This window comes from Pogona vitticeps, chromosome 3 (assembly GCF_051106095.1).
Source record: "Pogona vitticeps strain Pit_001003342236 chromosome 3, PviZW2.1, whole genome shotgun sequence".
In the NCBI taxonomy this organism is placed as follows: Eukaryota; Metazoa; Chordata; class Lepidosauria; order Squamata; family Agamidae; genus Pogona; species Pogona vitticeps.
In genome coordinates, this window is record NC_135785.1 from 164,218,094 (window position 1) to 164,233,785 (window position 15,692).

Below are 15,692 nucleotides of genomic sequence, written 5' to 3' on the forward strand. Positions count from 1 at the left end.
GCAAATTAGATGTTGAATCCGACTGACACATGGAGACAGACAACCCGAAGGGCTCGATTGGTCATATTTTGGAAGCACAGTAACATCAGCCGACATATTGGCTGAAGACGGGGACTGGGCCAACAGAGGTGGTGGTGGTTGTCCCAATGGTAGAGGAATATAAGTGGTACCGAAGAGACCGGTCTGTCTTTGTGATGTTTAATGATCCGTGTCGCAGAAGATGACTTTTTGGATTTCTTCGGGGGGGGTTTGCAGTTCCGGTACTGAGGGAGATTTCGGTATCGGTGTAGGTTTCGGTGTTGAACCACAAGACTTATCTTTGGCAGGCAGTTTAGCCTTGGATTTGGATTTCACCGAGGAAGCCACAGACGCATTCAGAGACAGTAATGGAGGTGATGGTTCCATATTCGGTGAAGGGTGAAGAGAACATTCCAACAAGTAGGAACGGAGACACTGCTGTCTCAAATTAAGGGCCTGCTTGGTAAATTTCTTGCAAATCGGACAAGAAGCTGGCTGGTGGGCCTCATTGAGGCAGAAGAGACAAGCGTTGTGGTCGTCCATTAGGAGAATTTTACTGGGGCACGAAGTGCAACTTTTGAAAGGCCCAGAAGAGGCCATAAACTGTGAAAATGGATAGGGGGGGGGACGGGGAAAAGAGGAGAAAAAAGGCACAAATTCTCTCACAGATTCCTTTTTGATGCAATAGCGAACAGAGCTCATCAAAGAGAAGAAACCTCAGCGGTGGCAAAAAGGAACTGAGGCACTTGCCAGGATGGGCGGAGCACATGTACTAGGCGGGCAATCCTAGAGAACAGTGTTAAGCTCTAGAAGATTCTGGAAACCTCTGTGCAAGGAGCAGATAAAACCCATTAGTGTGCATTCACAGAGACCACGAAGAAGAAACAGCTTGTACAAAAGAGACAGAACACTCTTTGCATAGATCGACTTGATCACATCTCTACAGCTTCCCCTCCCCCCAGAATTAAACTTGCCCCAATTTTAACAGGAGCAACAGTCAATGATTTATTCCATACACCAGTAATTTATTTATTTATTTATTTATTTCCAAATTGTTCACTGCATTAACCTTCGAAGTTCTTGAGCTATACTCCACTTCAAAAGCTTCCAAATTTCTGAAGCCCAACAATCCCAAAATGGTAATAAATATAGGCTGAATTGTCATCAGCTAGCAGTTACTGACATCCCTTTCCACTATTGTCTACTCCTTCTTTCAGTACTTGTTTTAAACTATACAAAAGTTATTTGTTGTTGTGAAACATTGATTACGAAATAATGACTTCTTTTTTAAAAAAATATTCCCTGTAGCATGGAGTTCTACAATTTAGTTTTTTTTTTTTCAAGAAAAGTATAGACTCTGGCTCTGCAGGTATTTTAACTGAGTCTCTCACTTTTTGTCAGAATCTGCTGAGGTAGACGTTGAATGTGGAGAAAGTGGTTGATTTTATATTTCACCTCCTCTCCCCCAAAGCTTCTCAAAATTTGTTACTTCTTTCTCAAAAAGCCTCTATCTAATTTCCCACTTACTATGCACCGTATTTCCCTCCAAATCCTGATGTTTCTTTCATTCCACCTTTCTTCACTTTTTCCACCTATTAAAAACTTCCTTCTTTTGTCCCTTTCCTCCCTATTCTTATTTTAATAATTTGCATTAGAAATATTTATATTTTATATCTTCATTTCCTTCTATGCCTCCTCTAGTATTTTTCCTTTCTTCGCTCCAAATTCTTTCTCTCTGCCGATCTGGTAGTATTAAGTCCTGTCTGTGGGACTAAATACAAGAGTCAGTGTTAAAAGGTATCAGAATTGTGCCAAATAACCTTGTGATTATTCCTCAGCTTTCTGATGAAGCACCAATTAACAGCAAATTTCCTCTCATATTCTGAATTAGATTTATCACAGTCCTTTCAACAATATACAGATGTTTGGCCCTGACATTTCTGTGCAGTAAAATCTGTAATTTTTCTTTCGTCTTTCTCAATTAGTAGTGTTAGGCCTTCCATAATTTTTATATAAAGCAGGCTAACTGAGGAATTGGTAACATGATAGATAATCAAGTACTGTAACTGTATGTGCACATTAGAGTAACCAAAAACGATTATGCTGTTCTCATGTCTACCAGAAGGAATGCACATAAATTTAAACAAAAGGTGACAACCTCAAATTAACTTCTAAATAGACATCTACTAGAATCCGTGTTGTGAGGGAAGAGTTTCCTTATTTTCAGATGCCTAATTGGTAAAGAATTTTTTTAAAAAGGAAGCACAATCATCTAACTTTCAGTTCTTAGATCATAAACAGCTCTAGATCCCAAACAAACTTCATTTCTTGCTTTTGCGTTATCTTCCATCAAGGAAAAGCCAACACAGTAGCCTCCGCCAAAGTAATTATTAACAGCAGAATCTGTTATAAAGCTAGCTTAACTTGATACTGATAAAAACAAGGTCACGAGTTGCTTCCATGGACAAATAATTAAGAGCTACTTTCAACATCTATTGATATCTGGGTATGTTCCTCTAAGTCAATGGTTTCCAGTCTTGGGTAACCCAGGTGTTCTTGGGCTGCAATTTCCAGAAACTTCAGTCAGCACAGCTGGTGGTGAAGGATCCTGGGAACTGCAATCCAGGAACACATTGGTTACCCAAACTTGGTAACCGCTTCTCTAAGTTGACTGTGCCTTCAAAGATTTTTACATCTATTGAGAAATCAGCCCAACTGCTTTTCTAACTTGGGAACTCACACTATTAGCCAAATACAGTTGCCAACCCATCATAGGAGGCAGGCAAAAGGACTGAAGTCATATGAATTAGTCTGGATATCTTTGCAAACACCCTAAATAAATCAAGAACGCAATCCAACTCAACCAATTTGCAGATGATAGAAAGATACATTTCTTCCACATATTCCCAAACTCTGGGATTTCCTGCCAACAGAAACTAGATTGATTCCCTCTCTACTGCCCTTCCATCAGAAGGGAAAGATCCTTTTATTCAGAGAACCCCTTGGCATCTAAGTTGCATTAGAAAGAAGGGAGCTGATTCTTTTTTACTGATGTGTTTTTGCATAAATGGTTCAAATTCACTTTTATGTTTCAACTATTCTGCATGAATTTCTGTTAATTGCCTTGCTGTGCCATTTATATAAATAAACAAATGTACGCATGCACACTCTGTAATTCAGGAATTTTCTCTCTCTCCTTGTTTCATGATTATACCATACAGAAGGAACATGGAATGACTAAACAACCATGTGACCACAATTTCCTCAGAAACTTTCAGAATTACTGTGTTACGTTCTCTTACTTGTTTCTGAAACTTAGGAAGAACTTTAGTATGACTTGTACCCAAATAAAACATAATTTTTTTTTATTTATTAATTCACATAAAACAAAAATATCTTCATTAAAGTTTTGTCACTAGAACAACAGAAACAGCCATATACAAATACAGTCATGCCCCGCTTTACAATTGCCCCGCATTACGACGACGTTTTTGCGATCACTTTTGCGATCGCAAAACAATGGTCTGAATAGGCTTTTATCGCTTTGCGATGATCGGTTCCCTGCTTCGGAAACCGATTCTTCACAAATTGATGGTTTTCCTACAGCTGATCGGTGGTTTCAAAATGGCCACCAGGTAAATAAAATGGCTCCCCACTGTTTTCTGGAACGGATTCCTCGCAAGACAGCCACCGAAAATGGCCGCCCTATGGAGGATCTTCGCTGGACGGTGAGTTTTTAGCCCATTGGAACACATTAAACGGGTTTTAATGCGTTTCAATGGTTTTTTTATTTTCGCATTATGAAGTTTTCGTTCTACAGCGATTTTGCTGGAATGTATTAATGTCGTAATGCAAGGCACCACTGTACAGTAGCAGCTGTATTTGTCCAAGTACAGTTTGCCAAAGAATTCTCTGTTTGGGAAAGGAGCCTCATCTGTCATTCTTTCCATAACATGTCTTTATTGAGTGAAGCTTTTAAGATTTATATGATCAAACATCAAAATCCTCATTTTGTTGCATTTTTTACAAATGTCACAAGCTAGCAGTGTATGCAGTATCAAAAGTGGATATCGGAGTATGTAAAGGTGAGTATGAAGGGGGAATAGTATTTGTGGGATGTCTGGCTTTTATGATGGAAATAAATTTCTCACTTGGTTTAGCTCTGGAGTAGTGCAGTCTGCGATGATCTGAAATCAAACTTTTAAGGCCTCCTTACCAACCCATCACGTTTAGCCTTCTGTCATAGCATTCCAATTTCAAGCAATATTTTTTCCTGCTGTATTACAATAAGTTGAATGCCATTTCCAAGGCTCCAGACTGAAGGGACAGTGAATTCTATAACCCCTAAAGAATGCTATAATCCTCCCGGAAATGTAATGTCTATTATACCTTATTGCTATAATGAAATAATTATACAAAAATGAAGAAAATGAGTCCTACTTATGGTTTTACTCAGAGGGATTACTGACAAAGATACGACAAAGCTGACAGTCTACCATGAAGTTCCATTTGTGTCCATAACTCTCGAGTCATAATTAAAATGGTGCCATTTATGTCACAGCTGGCCTACTGTGGAGAATTAATCCCCATAGCATTAGATAACTGAAATATTTCACCTTCAAAACCAGCCATTTGAGCAGAGACAGACATTTTTATGTTGTACTTTTTCCTCAGGCCTACTGGCAACTGTCTCTGGCTTCAACACTATATTTTTCCTGAGGCAGAGTAACATTTCTGGTACACTTTTCTCAAAAGTAACAAGCAACTGCACTGAGTACTTCTGCATTTATACCCATCAAAACAGCAATATTTTAAAATATAATCTTACAATCAACAAATTGCATTTTTAAACAGCCTGCATTTGTTATTTCATCAGTTCTCTGATTGCTGCATGGTTTAATTACACTGAAATTGCTAAACAAATTTTCTGTTACGTATTTTATTTATAAATGAATTTACTAGAAACAACCAGAATGAATATAACTTTGGAACAGCTATTTATACCTTATTGCTGCTTAATTTTTTCCAATCTGATTCAATTTTACCTTTTCTCTGATGTTGAATATCAGATGCATTCACTGAAAATGAATATGCAGTGAAAGGAAGAAAAATAAACTTGATAAACATGGTTAAATATGTTTCATAGGCCTAGCAAGTAAACAAGGTAACCTGGAAAAAAATCAGAACACTCTGCCTCTAAGATTATGCCCACTTATTTAGAAAAGTCCTACTGAACTCAGTGAATTCACCTGTAAGCTGGCAGACATTTAATAGCTATGTTTTAAGAGAGCAATCATTTACAGCAAGGGAAAAAGAAATCCTCTGGCAGGCCAACTGCAACACCTGTTCCTCTTGTCTGCCGCAGGCAGGACTAAGACATGTGTGACGCTTTTCTACTTTTCAGTTGACCACCGTAAGAGAGAACTAACCAGCTTTGTCTGTGCATATGCTGAGGAAAGGGCTCCACACAAGGCACATTGATGGCTGCCTCTGCTACACCTGGTTATTTTACCACTGTACTACTCCTAGATGGAACAGATCCAATATTTACTGAAGAACTGTCTGGCATTTAAAACTGCATGCGTAGAAACTAAAACCTCTTTTGTACAAGATTGTGTACAAGATTGAACTGTGGATTAATTTTACTTGAAATACAAATGACTCTGATGATATTTTAAGAATTTCTTATTTTCTGTTAGTGCAATCCTAACTCGAGGCAAAATCCGGAGCCGGAGTCCCAAAGGCAGCATGTGTCGTTCTGTCAACTCCTGTGACATTGCTGGAACCAGTTGTATTTCCATTGGACCATTTCAGCAATGTGGAGAGGGGGGATCTGCTGCTTGGGTAACAGCCTATCCTCCATATTACCTTACCCGGGCTTCATGCTCTGGAGAGGACACTCCTCGATTCAGAGCATGTTACCATAGTGTCTCGAGACTGAAGGATGCCTATACAATACAATCCTAACTGGTCAGACATCCCATTATGCCAACAGAAGTGTCCCATGTGGCAGAACCCTTCAGCTGAATGATCTCAGAAATATCGCAACAGAGGGGATCTACTAGCACACCAATTCCCAGCTGGGAGGGGAAAGGTCATGAAGACATGAGGGGCTGAGATTGTGAGATGCGGTACCACCCATCCCATGATATTTTTTTTTTTGGTTCTGTTATTTCTTCCATTAAATCACATGTCTATTAAATTTTTGTGGTGAAAGAAAATATTTGTACATAGAATAATTTTATAAAGCTGTTGTGTATAATTTAATTATAATTAGGAATTGAAATTTTTCTGTGTTTGTCTAAAAAAGCTCTGGATGATAGTAAAGGGGAGCAAGGCATGAAGGTTTCTTGGAAATCAAAAATATAAGTGTAGTGCCCACTTACAGATAGAAAAACAGATAGAAAAACTGTTCTGTTGCTTATGATCTGTAAAAGAAAGGCCAAGAAATAAATACAAAAAGGGGCAAGAGTGAGGAAAGAACCATATTATGCCAGATAATACTTTGCACTATGCAAAGCCAGGCCAAGATAAGAATAGCCCTGAGTAATTTCCAACACCCTCAGTTGTGGGGAGTTTGTAGTCAGCATAATTTCAGATGGTGAAGGGTCCGCTTAGCAAGCCCAAGACAGGATTGTACTCTTACACAGATACATTTCTTTTCCTTCTGCTATATTTTCAATTCCTCACATTTTGTTTGTTTACACGGTATTGTTTGCTATGATAACACTGGCTGGCTAGATTGCTCTTCAAGGTGCATACCTGGCTGCTGAGCCAAAGGTTAGAAGTTTGATTCCCCACTGTGCCTCCTGGGAGTATAGCCAGCCTGTGTAGCCTTGGTCAAGCTTCTATGTCCCAGAGTGGCCCCAGAAGAAGAGCATGATACATTACTTCTGCGTACTTCAAGCCTAGAAAAGCCCTAGAAAAGGTTGCCATAAGAGAATCGACTTGACAGCTGTTGTTGTCTTGCAGGACTGCTAGTTTTTTTTTACTACTGGACAAGCACCAATAGTCGAATACTGTAATTCAGAAGGGTGTTAACAGAGTATTTCAAAACTACATAATGCATGTTTAGGGCTTTATATAAATTATAGGTAAAACGTTTAATGGATTTACCTATGGAACACAGTACTGCTAAATTCTAGCATTCACAGAGCCTTCTTCCTCCCCTTTTTCTCCTGAACCCAATTAAGATACCCATGTTTTCTATAAATTGCATTACTAGCATCGCTTCCACAATTACACAGCTCACAGCAGCTCTGTGAAGACTTGGATATAAAAAACAGGAACTAAAACAGTAGGGAGGGTGGTTAATAATAAGCTTCCATGAAAATACTTTAAAAGAAAACAATATAAATCCTTTAAGCTTCTTACTTGATTGAATACAATGAATAAATTAAGGAACAGCAAGACAGAAAAAGAGGAAACAAAAGTCATTGTTCACTTACATATGATGTAATAATCTTTGTTTCTCTGAAATTCCAGACCCCAGAGGTTAGGGCTGAACTCTTGAAACTTGATGGTAAACTTAACATCTTGATCAGGCTTGGCACAGTTGAGCAGAGGTGTGTTGTCCTTTTTAATAGTGCAGCTATCTGCTTGGTCTTTATCAACCATATAGACCTTATAGTACTCATACTGGCCACCAGTTTTAGAGTCCACCTTTGGGCATATAATATCCAGTTTGTCTCCTATCTTTGGATATAGTACCAGTCCTTGTCCAGGATGGAATCTAAAAGAATGAGGGGAAAAAAGGCAGGAGTGAGACATTTGATAGAAAACACGTTCAAACTTTTAAGGAAATGAGGGGGATGGGGATACATACAATTTGAAAACAATAACATAAAAATAAGAACATCTTGGTCCAACTTTCTACATGCTGAAATAACAAGATTTAATTAAAAGCCATTCATATGTTTTTTAAAAAAAAATTGGTTAAGGGGAACAATGCATGGGGTTAAGCAGACACTGCTGCATGAAATAAAATCCTTCGCCTTCCCTTCTTTTCAAAACTAAAAGAAAACACAGGATTATGAAACATCCTGTTGCAGTATGTGCTCTGAAGGGGAAAGCTGCAGGTAGAAAGCAGTGCACCGTTAGCTTAATCTTTATTTATTTAAGTGTAGCAGAGCATTGTGAAATGTAAAAGTATGGATGCATCTGAAATGTAAAGTTCAAACAAATTTAGAATGTTTCATTGGTTAGAATATTTTTGGCCAGAAGTGGGTTACTTCAACAGCATTATCTTTGCCATTTGCTAGAGTTTCTTTAGTACATGTGGTAGGACACAAATCACATGTGCATAAATGCTGCATTTTGATTTAATTTTTCCACAGTCACAGAAAATTAACCCTGCATCCAAGTAGCCTCATTTTACTTCATAATTCTTTGATTTTCCTACTTCATTTCGAAGTCACTTCCAGATGGTCCTGCCAGAATCTTATCCTGGTGGAACACAATTTCCAGCATCCATTGGACAAGGTGTATTGTTTTTGCTCCCCATAGGTTTAGCCTAGCCTCTTCTGATTTCATATTTAGAGCTTGAGATGTATATAGAAAACTTTTCCTCAATTTTAGCCCGTAAGCGTGAGGCTAATATATTTACAGATAACAGTGGGAAACTGCAACCTTAGAAAGATTTTAAGTGGTTCAAAAATCTCTGAATATCAGGTGGCCATCTTGAGGGGTGGGGAATACATCACAGACACTATCCAACAAAAGTAGCAGTTGCTTAATTATGTTACACAAAGCAATTTCAAAACGTAGTACAGTCATTCGGTTGGTCCTCTGCATTCTACCATATGGGCAGATTGAACCAAAAGCGGCGGCTGGTTCTCCCCTCCCCTTCAAGCAGTGGATACACACATCTGACCTCCTTTTGCATACAATGCCTCCCTCTGCTTGCTGATCTTTTTTAACAAGGCTTCAACAATTCATCTCCCCCTCTTTACGTTCATAAATGCAAAAGCTTCACCAGCTCTTAAGAGGGAAATTGCACGCAAACCACTGCATTAGCAAACAAACACCTGAAATATTTCAAATCATTTATAACTGGTCACTCAGTTAAACAACTGGCCTCATTTAAATACAACACTGTAACAAAATAAATGCTACAAAATGAGAAAAACTGCTTGCTATATTGGTTTAACCACAAATGAAGATTCACTGACAAAGGCTACAGTAATCTCTTCCCCTGTTAAGATGGATATGTTCCAATTACTACCTGAAAGCTGGGCTTTACTACTATGGAGACAATATTCCTCTAATACCTACAAGCTGAAAGCTTCATTTTCACTTGTCTAAATCTTTCTTGTCTGCCATGCTACAATAAAGACCTTCCTTAACAGAAAGCGTATTTGCACTGAAACAATATTTTCCTAACAAAAAGCCCAACAGCTGTAATTAACATCCTCTCTCTGTCACGTCCTCCCAACTTCTTCCACATACTTTTCATTCAAAGATTAAAACATCACAGCAGAACTCAGCTTAAACCTAGGACAGCTTTATACTGTACTTTGTCAAAGACGATCACTACCTACCTAGTCTGTAAAGATATAAACTATCAAGAGGGTGGCATGTTTAGGTCTTTAATTTAGTTTGTTTTGTTTATTTTATTATTCCAGTGTTAGTTTTTGTTCTAGTTTGTTTTGATTTTATCATGATGTTAACTGTCCAGAATAGCCCATTGTGCTAATGGGGCAGGATATATATATATAAATATATTTATTTTCAATTTTGCATGTTCTCAGATACAACTTAACAAGACTTGGTGTTTACATTCAAAGGAACCATAACACTTGGATATTCAGTCCAGCACCAAAGGAATACTTCCAAGTGTATTCTTTAAACATTATGAGACAAATTAGCCAGGAGAATATATCTTCTTTCTTATGTCATTTGCTCTCGGGCCGTTCTGACACAAAAAAATGTTTCAGGCTCATTTGCAAAGAAGGATAGGATTTGGCTGTTCAGAGTTCAGAAATTAATTTAGAAATAAGGTGCCCCATACTTTCCAAATTAAATTATTGATATGTTACTATCTGAAGTTACCATATTAATCAGTGATTGTAAATAGAAAATATGGATTCATCTTGGAACCATATTTTTCAGTTTTATTGATTTGTTGTAGAATGAGATCTGAAGGTTTGGATTCAGTAAAACTGAAACTATTAGATGCTCTTACGCCATCTCTGTATGGTGGCCAGGATCTTAAGACATACATCACATATCCAAAATCCACTTCTGCCCCCTAGGATGATTTGCAATGTACACAACAGGCAATGGCCTCAAGTTAATGATTTTATTTATTTATTTATTTAAACAGAAATGTAATTTATGCACAGGATCAAAAGTCTTCTGAATCTCATGGCTGGTGCCAAACCAGCAATGCCAAGGCCATGTCCTCTAAAGAGTTCAGCTTGAAGTTTCACAGCTAGAGTAGGTTAATTATGTCTGTAACAGTTGGGTATCTTCAAGAGCAAAGGTATGACATGCTAAGTGCCAAATCCAAATGCAAAAACCTGGAGCTATTAAGAGCAGCCCCTGCAGCTCCTTTCCCATTCAATCTCACTGCAGATTTTTGCTCAAAGTAAATGCTAATGATATTAAGAAGGGCACAATATAAGCAAACCTCATATTGTTTAAACACAGGCACATGCATGCAATATAACAGAGACAGAGAACATATTACTTTTTAACGCTGGCATACATGACCAGATGGAGCTGATGAACACAAGTGGTTTTAATCTCTCTCAGTCTGTCTTATTCGCCCTTCTCATGGTTGCGGCAACAGAAAATATGGAGCTGCATATGGCTGCCAGGATTCTTTACAGCAGCCAACAGGCAAAGCCTGATGACACCCGAGTGTAACCCATTTGTCAACTGAAATGCTAGGGCAAGCATTTGAACACAAAATGCACCTGCTGTAGGAACAGACAGGTCAACCTCAAAAAAAAATGAGAGAGAAAAGACTCCTTTTGTGCTTTGTAATCACTTCAGACAGTAGATTAGTCCTTGAGCTTTCAGGCCTACATTTTAACTAGGCCCTTGCCTCTTTTATGTTTTAAATTGCAACCGAAAATGAACATTATAGCCTTTGTAATTATATGAAAACTTGGTTGCAGGATGTCTATATAAATTTCTTCATATACTTAATGAACACATGTGGGGGACAGAACTGCAGCTATTAGGTGTGCTGGACTGCAGTACCAATTTTAGTGTTAGGAAGAGATTAACGTTACACTGAACATGTGGCTGCAGGGTAATCGTAGTGGAACAATTGATTCTGCGGCCTCGAAGAGCAAGGGATTTCTCCCTTAGTTCCAATACATTCTCCCATATGTACTGCATGGGTCCTTCTGGGGGCAGCAGCAAATGGTTCAACATCATAATTACCTCAGCCCTCTAAACCCTGTTTGGTTGCTGCAGGGAAGGCATCACTGCTCAGTAAACACAACTGTGATCCCTCCTCAAACTCATTTTATGCATGTGGTATTAACTCCCCTTATCTCATCTTAATCTTAGAACTGCAGAGCTGTAAGAGGCCCTATGGGTCATTGAGGCTAGCTCCTATCAAGAGGCACAATGGGGAATCAAACTCCCAACCTCTGGCTCCGCAGTCAGATACTCAAACCACTGAGCTATCTATCCTATTTCAAATATTGCTTGTTCATTAAACCGCTTTGATCACAACATGGCAGATAAAACGCACAGGCAGTCCTAAAAGCCTACGGTAACAGAAATTTCCAAGTTAGAAAGGGGTGCGTCTTAAAATGCCATACTAGTTTTTCACAGACATAGACTAATATATTTCTCTATTCAGCTTGTTCTCCTAACTCTGCCAATGTTGTCAATTTTACCATAGAGCTTGATCTGAACATATTTTTAGAGAACCAGAGAATTAAATTGATTAATGATTATACTAGAGCAGAATCAGGACTGGAAAACCACTCCACCTGAAGATGAGCCGAAATGGAACAAGTATTTTTACATTTGCTACACCCTCTGAATTTAAACTACAGTATGTGTGGAAATTCCTCTTTTAAAAAATGTAAGCTAGTATCCGTTTGCTAAAAATGCCTCGTGCTTCACTGCTTCACACTTTCAAATGTAGCTACATAGCAAGGATACAATTTGTTCTTAAAGAAACACTTTATTTTAAGTTATACTGTACTGCTAAAGATGGACACTTCTTGATGGTAGCAGATAGGTCAGATTGAAGTTCCAGGCTGTAAAGAAACATGACTGGAATAAACAGATCTTCCCAAGAAATATGTTAATTTCACTCCAGAATTCTCAAACATTCTCAGATATTAAATAGCTGCGAGACAGTTCCTTATATGCACTATATTCTTAACAATTATTTTTTGTTGCCACTAAGAATACTCTTGCCAGATCCAAACTTGAATGTATTGCATAGAACTGCCAGTCTCATAATTCAGTGTGAAGCCCTCAGTCCAAATTATGGGACTGGGAGCTGTCAAATGGCATGAGATAGAGCAGCCCTCTTACCTCCACATTGCCCCTGCACCACTTCTTCACACCTTTGAAAGGTGCCCTGCTGCACCTTGAGTTATGATTTATTTATTTATTCAGTTTTGTCCCGTTCTCATTAGTATCAAGGCACTACACTGTGACTCCCTGCAACTCTCAAGGGTGCATGGGGAAATGAGTCCCTACAGGGGCTGCCTCCATACACAGAGAGTTCTTTTTTTTGCTAAAAGTCCTATCCCAAGTAGTGAATGCTTCTTAGAGATTTGTCACTGTGCATTCCTCAGTACCAAGAGGTGCTCTAACCATTCTCTCTCACAAAAAACCAAAGTATTAGGGCCTTGGATCTAATATGACTGCATGGGGAAGAAGGAGCAGCAGGCTATTCTGTTGAGTTCGCGGAACACTAAACTAAGCAGAGTGAATAAGAATCAATAGTTTTTAAAATTGCTTTAAATCACTATTTACATTTTTTCAATGATTTTTAAAATTTAAATCATAAAAAAATCTGATTTTAATTGAAAGCCACCCTGGAACTGAATGAAGAACTGCTCTTCAATGCTAGAGCTTCATTCAGCTTTGCATTCTTAGAAGTACTGCCACCAAGGAACATCATTAAGAGAGCATTGCCACAGCAGCTTCCAATCAATCTTATCAGGCATGGGACTTCCATACTTTTTGGACTACTGTATAACCCCCAGAAGTCTGCAGGAATTTTCCCCAGACAGAATTTTGGGAACTTTAGCCAAAAAAATTATCAAAGTCCTTTCAGGTGTTTTTAACCACTGACAGCTGAGGAATAAAGATGTCTCCATCTTAGACATGTCTTCAAGAAAATGGAGGAAGCTCTGGGGCTAAGCTCTGTAGACACTGCAAGACATTAGGGTACTGATCATCTCCCTGCCCATTATGCACCAGGATGGTTTCTCAGGAAACCATCAGACTTTTAACACCTTGAAACTCCTTTATTTCCTCAGTTGTAAAAAATTAAAATTATTTGCGAGGACTTTGATTTTTTACTAAAGGCCCTAGAATTCTTGCTGGAGGAAATTCCTGCAAATCTCTGAGGGCTGTAGTTGGGCAGGAGTGGGGTGGGGGTGGGGGAAATGAAAGTGTCATCCCTGTTTATTATAGCCATCATTTCAGGTGACAAAACATTCTTGCAGTTGCGGTGTTTTCTAAATGTAGCTTGTTTAATGCATTTAGCTATCTTTAAAGATAGGATCGTTTGGAAAAGGAACACAAAGAAGCTCTCATCTGTTATGAGCATGAACCATAGGAGGACCAGTATGTAACGTAAGGATGTGACAAATGCATCATTCCTACTGTGGCAGAACTGGTTTTCAGAAACAGTTATCACTGTTGAGCCCTCTACCTGGGATATTCTACTTCTGGGACAGAATGGCACACCGTGTTCCCTCTTTTTAACCAGGCAGGCATGACACAAGACAGAAAGTAGTCATATCAAGACAAATTAGATCAAAACAGAGTGGTGCCTCGCATAACGATTTTAATAGGTTCCATTAAAAACATCGTTATGTGAAAACGTCGTTAAGCGAAACACCATTTCCCACAGGAATGCATTGAAGACCGGTTAATCCGTTCCAATAGGAGACTATTCAAAACATTTCAATGGTGAAAAAAATCACCAAAAATTCAAAAAGACTCAGAACGAAGCCAAATTACTTTAACGAAGGTTTTATTAGGTGCACTAACGATTCCAAGCATTTTAAACATTTTTAAACATTTTAGAATATTTTTAAAATAGCGAAAACAGGGCTGTCAAAAAAAAGTTAAGCGAAACAGGGGACCTAAAACTGTCATCGTTAAGTGAAGCAAGGTCCCAAACATCGTAATGCAAATATCCCCCATAGGAAACATCGTTAGGTGAGGCGGCAAAATTTCCACCAAAGGCCATCGTTATGCAAATTCATCGTTGAGCGAGGCACTCATTAAGTGAGGCACCACTGTAATTTCATTCGAGCTCTGAACACAGTCAGCTGTGAATACGGCCAATGTGTTCCTACTGGTACTGTTGGATCTCTCGATGGCTTTTGATACTATCACTATCAATCACAGTATCATTCTGGGACAATTCTCTAGAAAGGGACATGGAGGGATTGTTTTGCAGTGGTTTTAATCCTTCCTGGAGGGACAAGTTCCGAAGGCAGCTCTGGGAGATTCCTATTCCATGCCTTAGCCACAGGCCTGAGTAAATACTCAGGGTTCTGCCTTGTCTCCTGTGCTATTTAATATTTACATGAAGCCACGGGAAGAGGTTGTTCAGAGCTTTGGCATTCACTGCAATGATCAGTATACCAATGATACTCAACTTTATTTTGCTTTCCTATCTAAGTTGGAGGAAACTGTTTTGGCTCTAAAACAATGCCTGACTTCAACAACAATCTTGAGGAGAGCTTCAAACTGATACTTAACCCAGACAAGGCAAAATTTGATCCAGGTCATTTGAAAGGCAGGCTGAGAAATGAGGATTCAGCCTGCGCATGATGGGATTATACTTCCCCTTAAGATGTAGGTTCACAGTCTGGGAGTATTTCAGGATTCAGAACTGAGCCTAGATTTCCATGTTATGGGGGTGAGGCCTGTGAGTGCAATTACACAATTAAAACTATCATGCCGGCTAAGCCCATTCCTTGCGTTGTCTACAGTAGTTTGGCTACAGTGTCCTATGCCTTAGTAACACAGCATATGGATCACGGTACTGAAGATCATTTAGAATGATGAACTGATCTGAAATGCGACAGCCAGACTGCTGATCATGGCCAGTGAGAGTTAGATATAACTTCACTGTTCCAGCCGCTTCTCTGGCTACTGATCCTGTTCTGGACCCAATTCAAACTTCTAGTCAAAGCCCTCTATGACTTGGGACCAGACTAACTGAAAAATCATATTCTCTCATATAAGCTTATCTAGTTTTTGTGTTCTACAGGGGAGGCTCTTCTGTTGGCCCTACTACCTTAAGAGGCACTGGTGAAGATGTGACAGAAGATGTTCTCAGTGAGTGTTCCCAGATTATGGACGTTTCTGCCCAAGCAGGTCAGACTAACAATCTCCCAAATGATCTTCCACTGTCACACAAACCCCTTCTTGTTTAGACAAGCCTTTGGCACCTAACTGAACTGGATGGATACCTCAGTGGTTTAGATATCTTGCTGCAGAGCCAG

General features: G+C 39.0%; 1 protein-coding gene across 2 annotated transcripts in view; it reads right to left on the reverse strand.

The window, feature by feature from the left end:
• The window catches only part of EFNB2 (ephrin B2), a 67,380-nt gene that overhangs the window by 32,658 nt on the left and 19,030 nt on the right, over positions 1–15,692 (reverse strand). For both annotated transcript variants that reach the window (XM_020794321.3, XM_020794322.3), the window contains exon 2: positions 7,467–7,750. In XM_020794321.3, the coding sequence (XP_020649980.1) occupies positions 7,467–7,750 (284 nt within the window). The remainder of the gene's footprint in view (positions 1–7,466; positions 7,751–15,692) is intronic.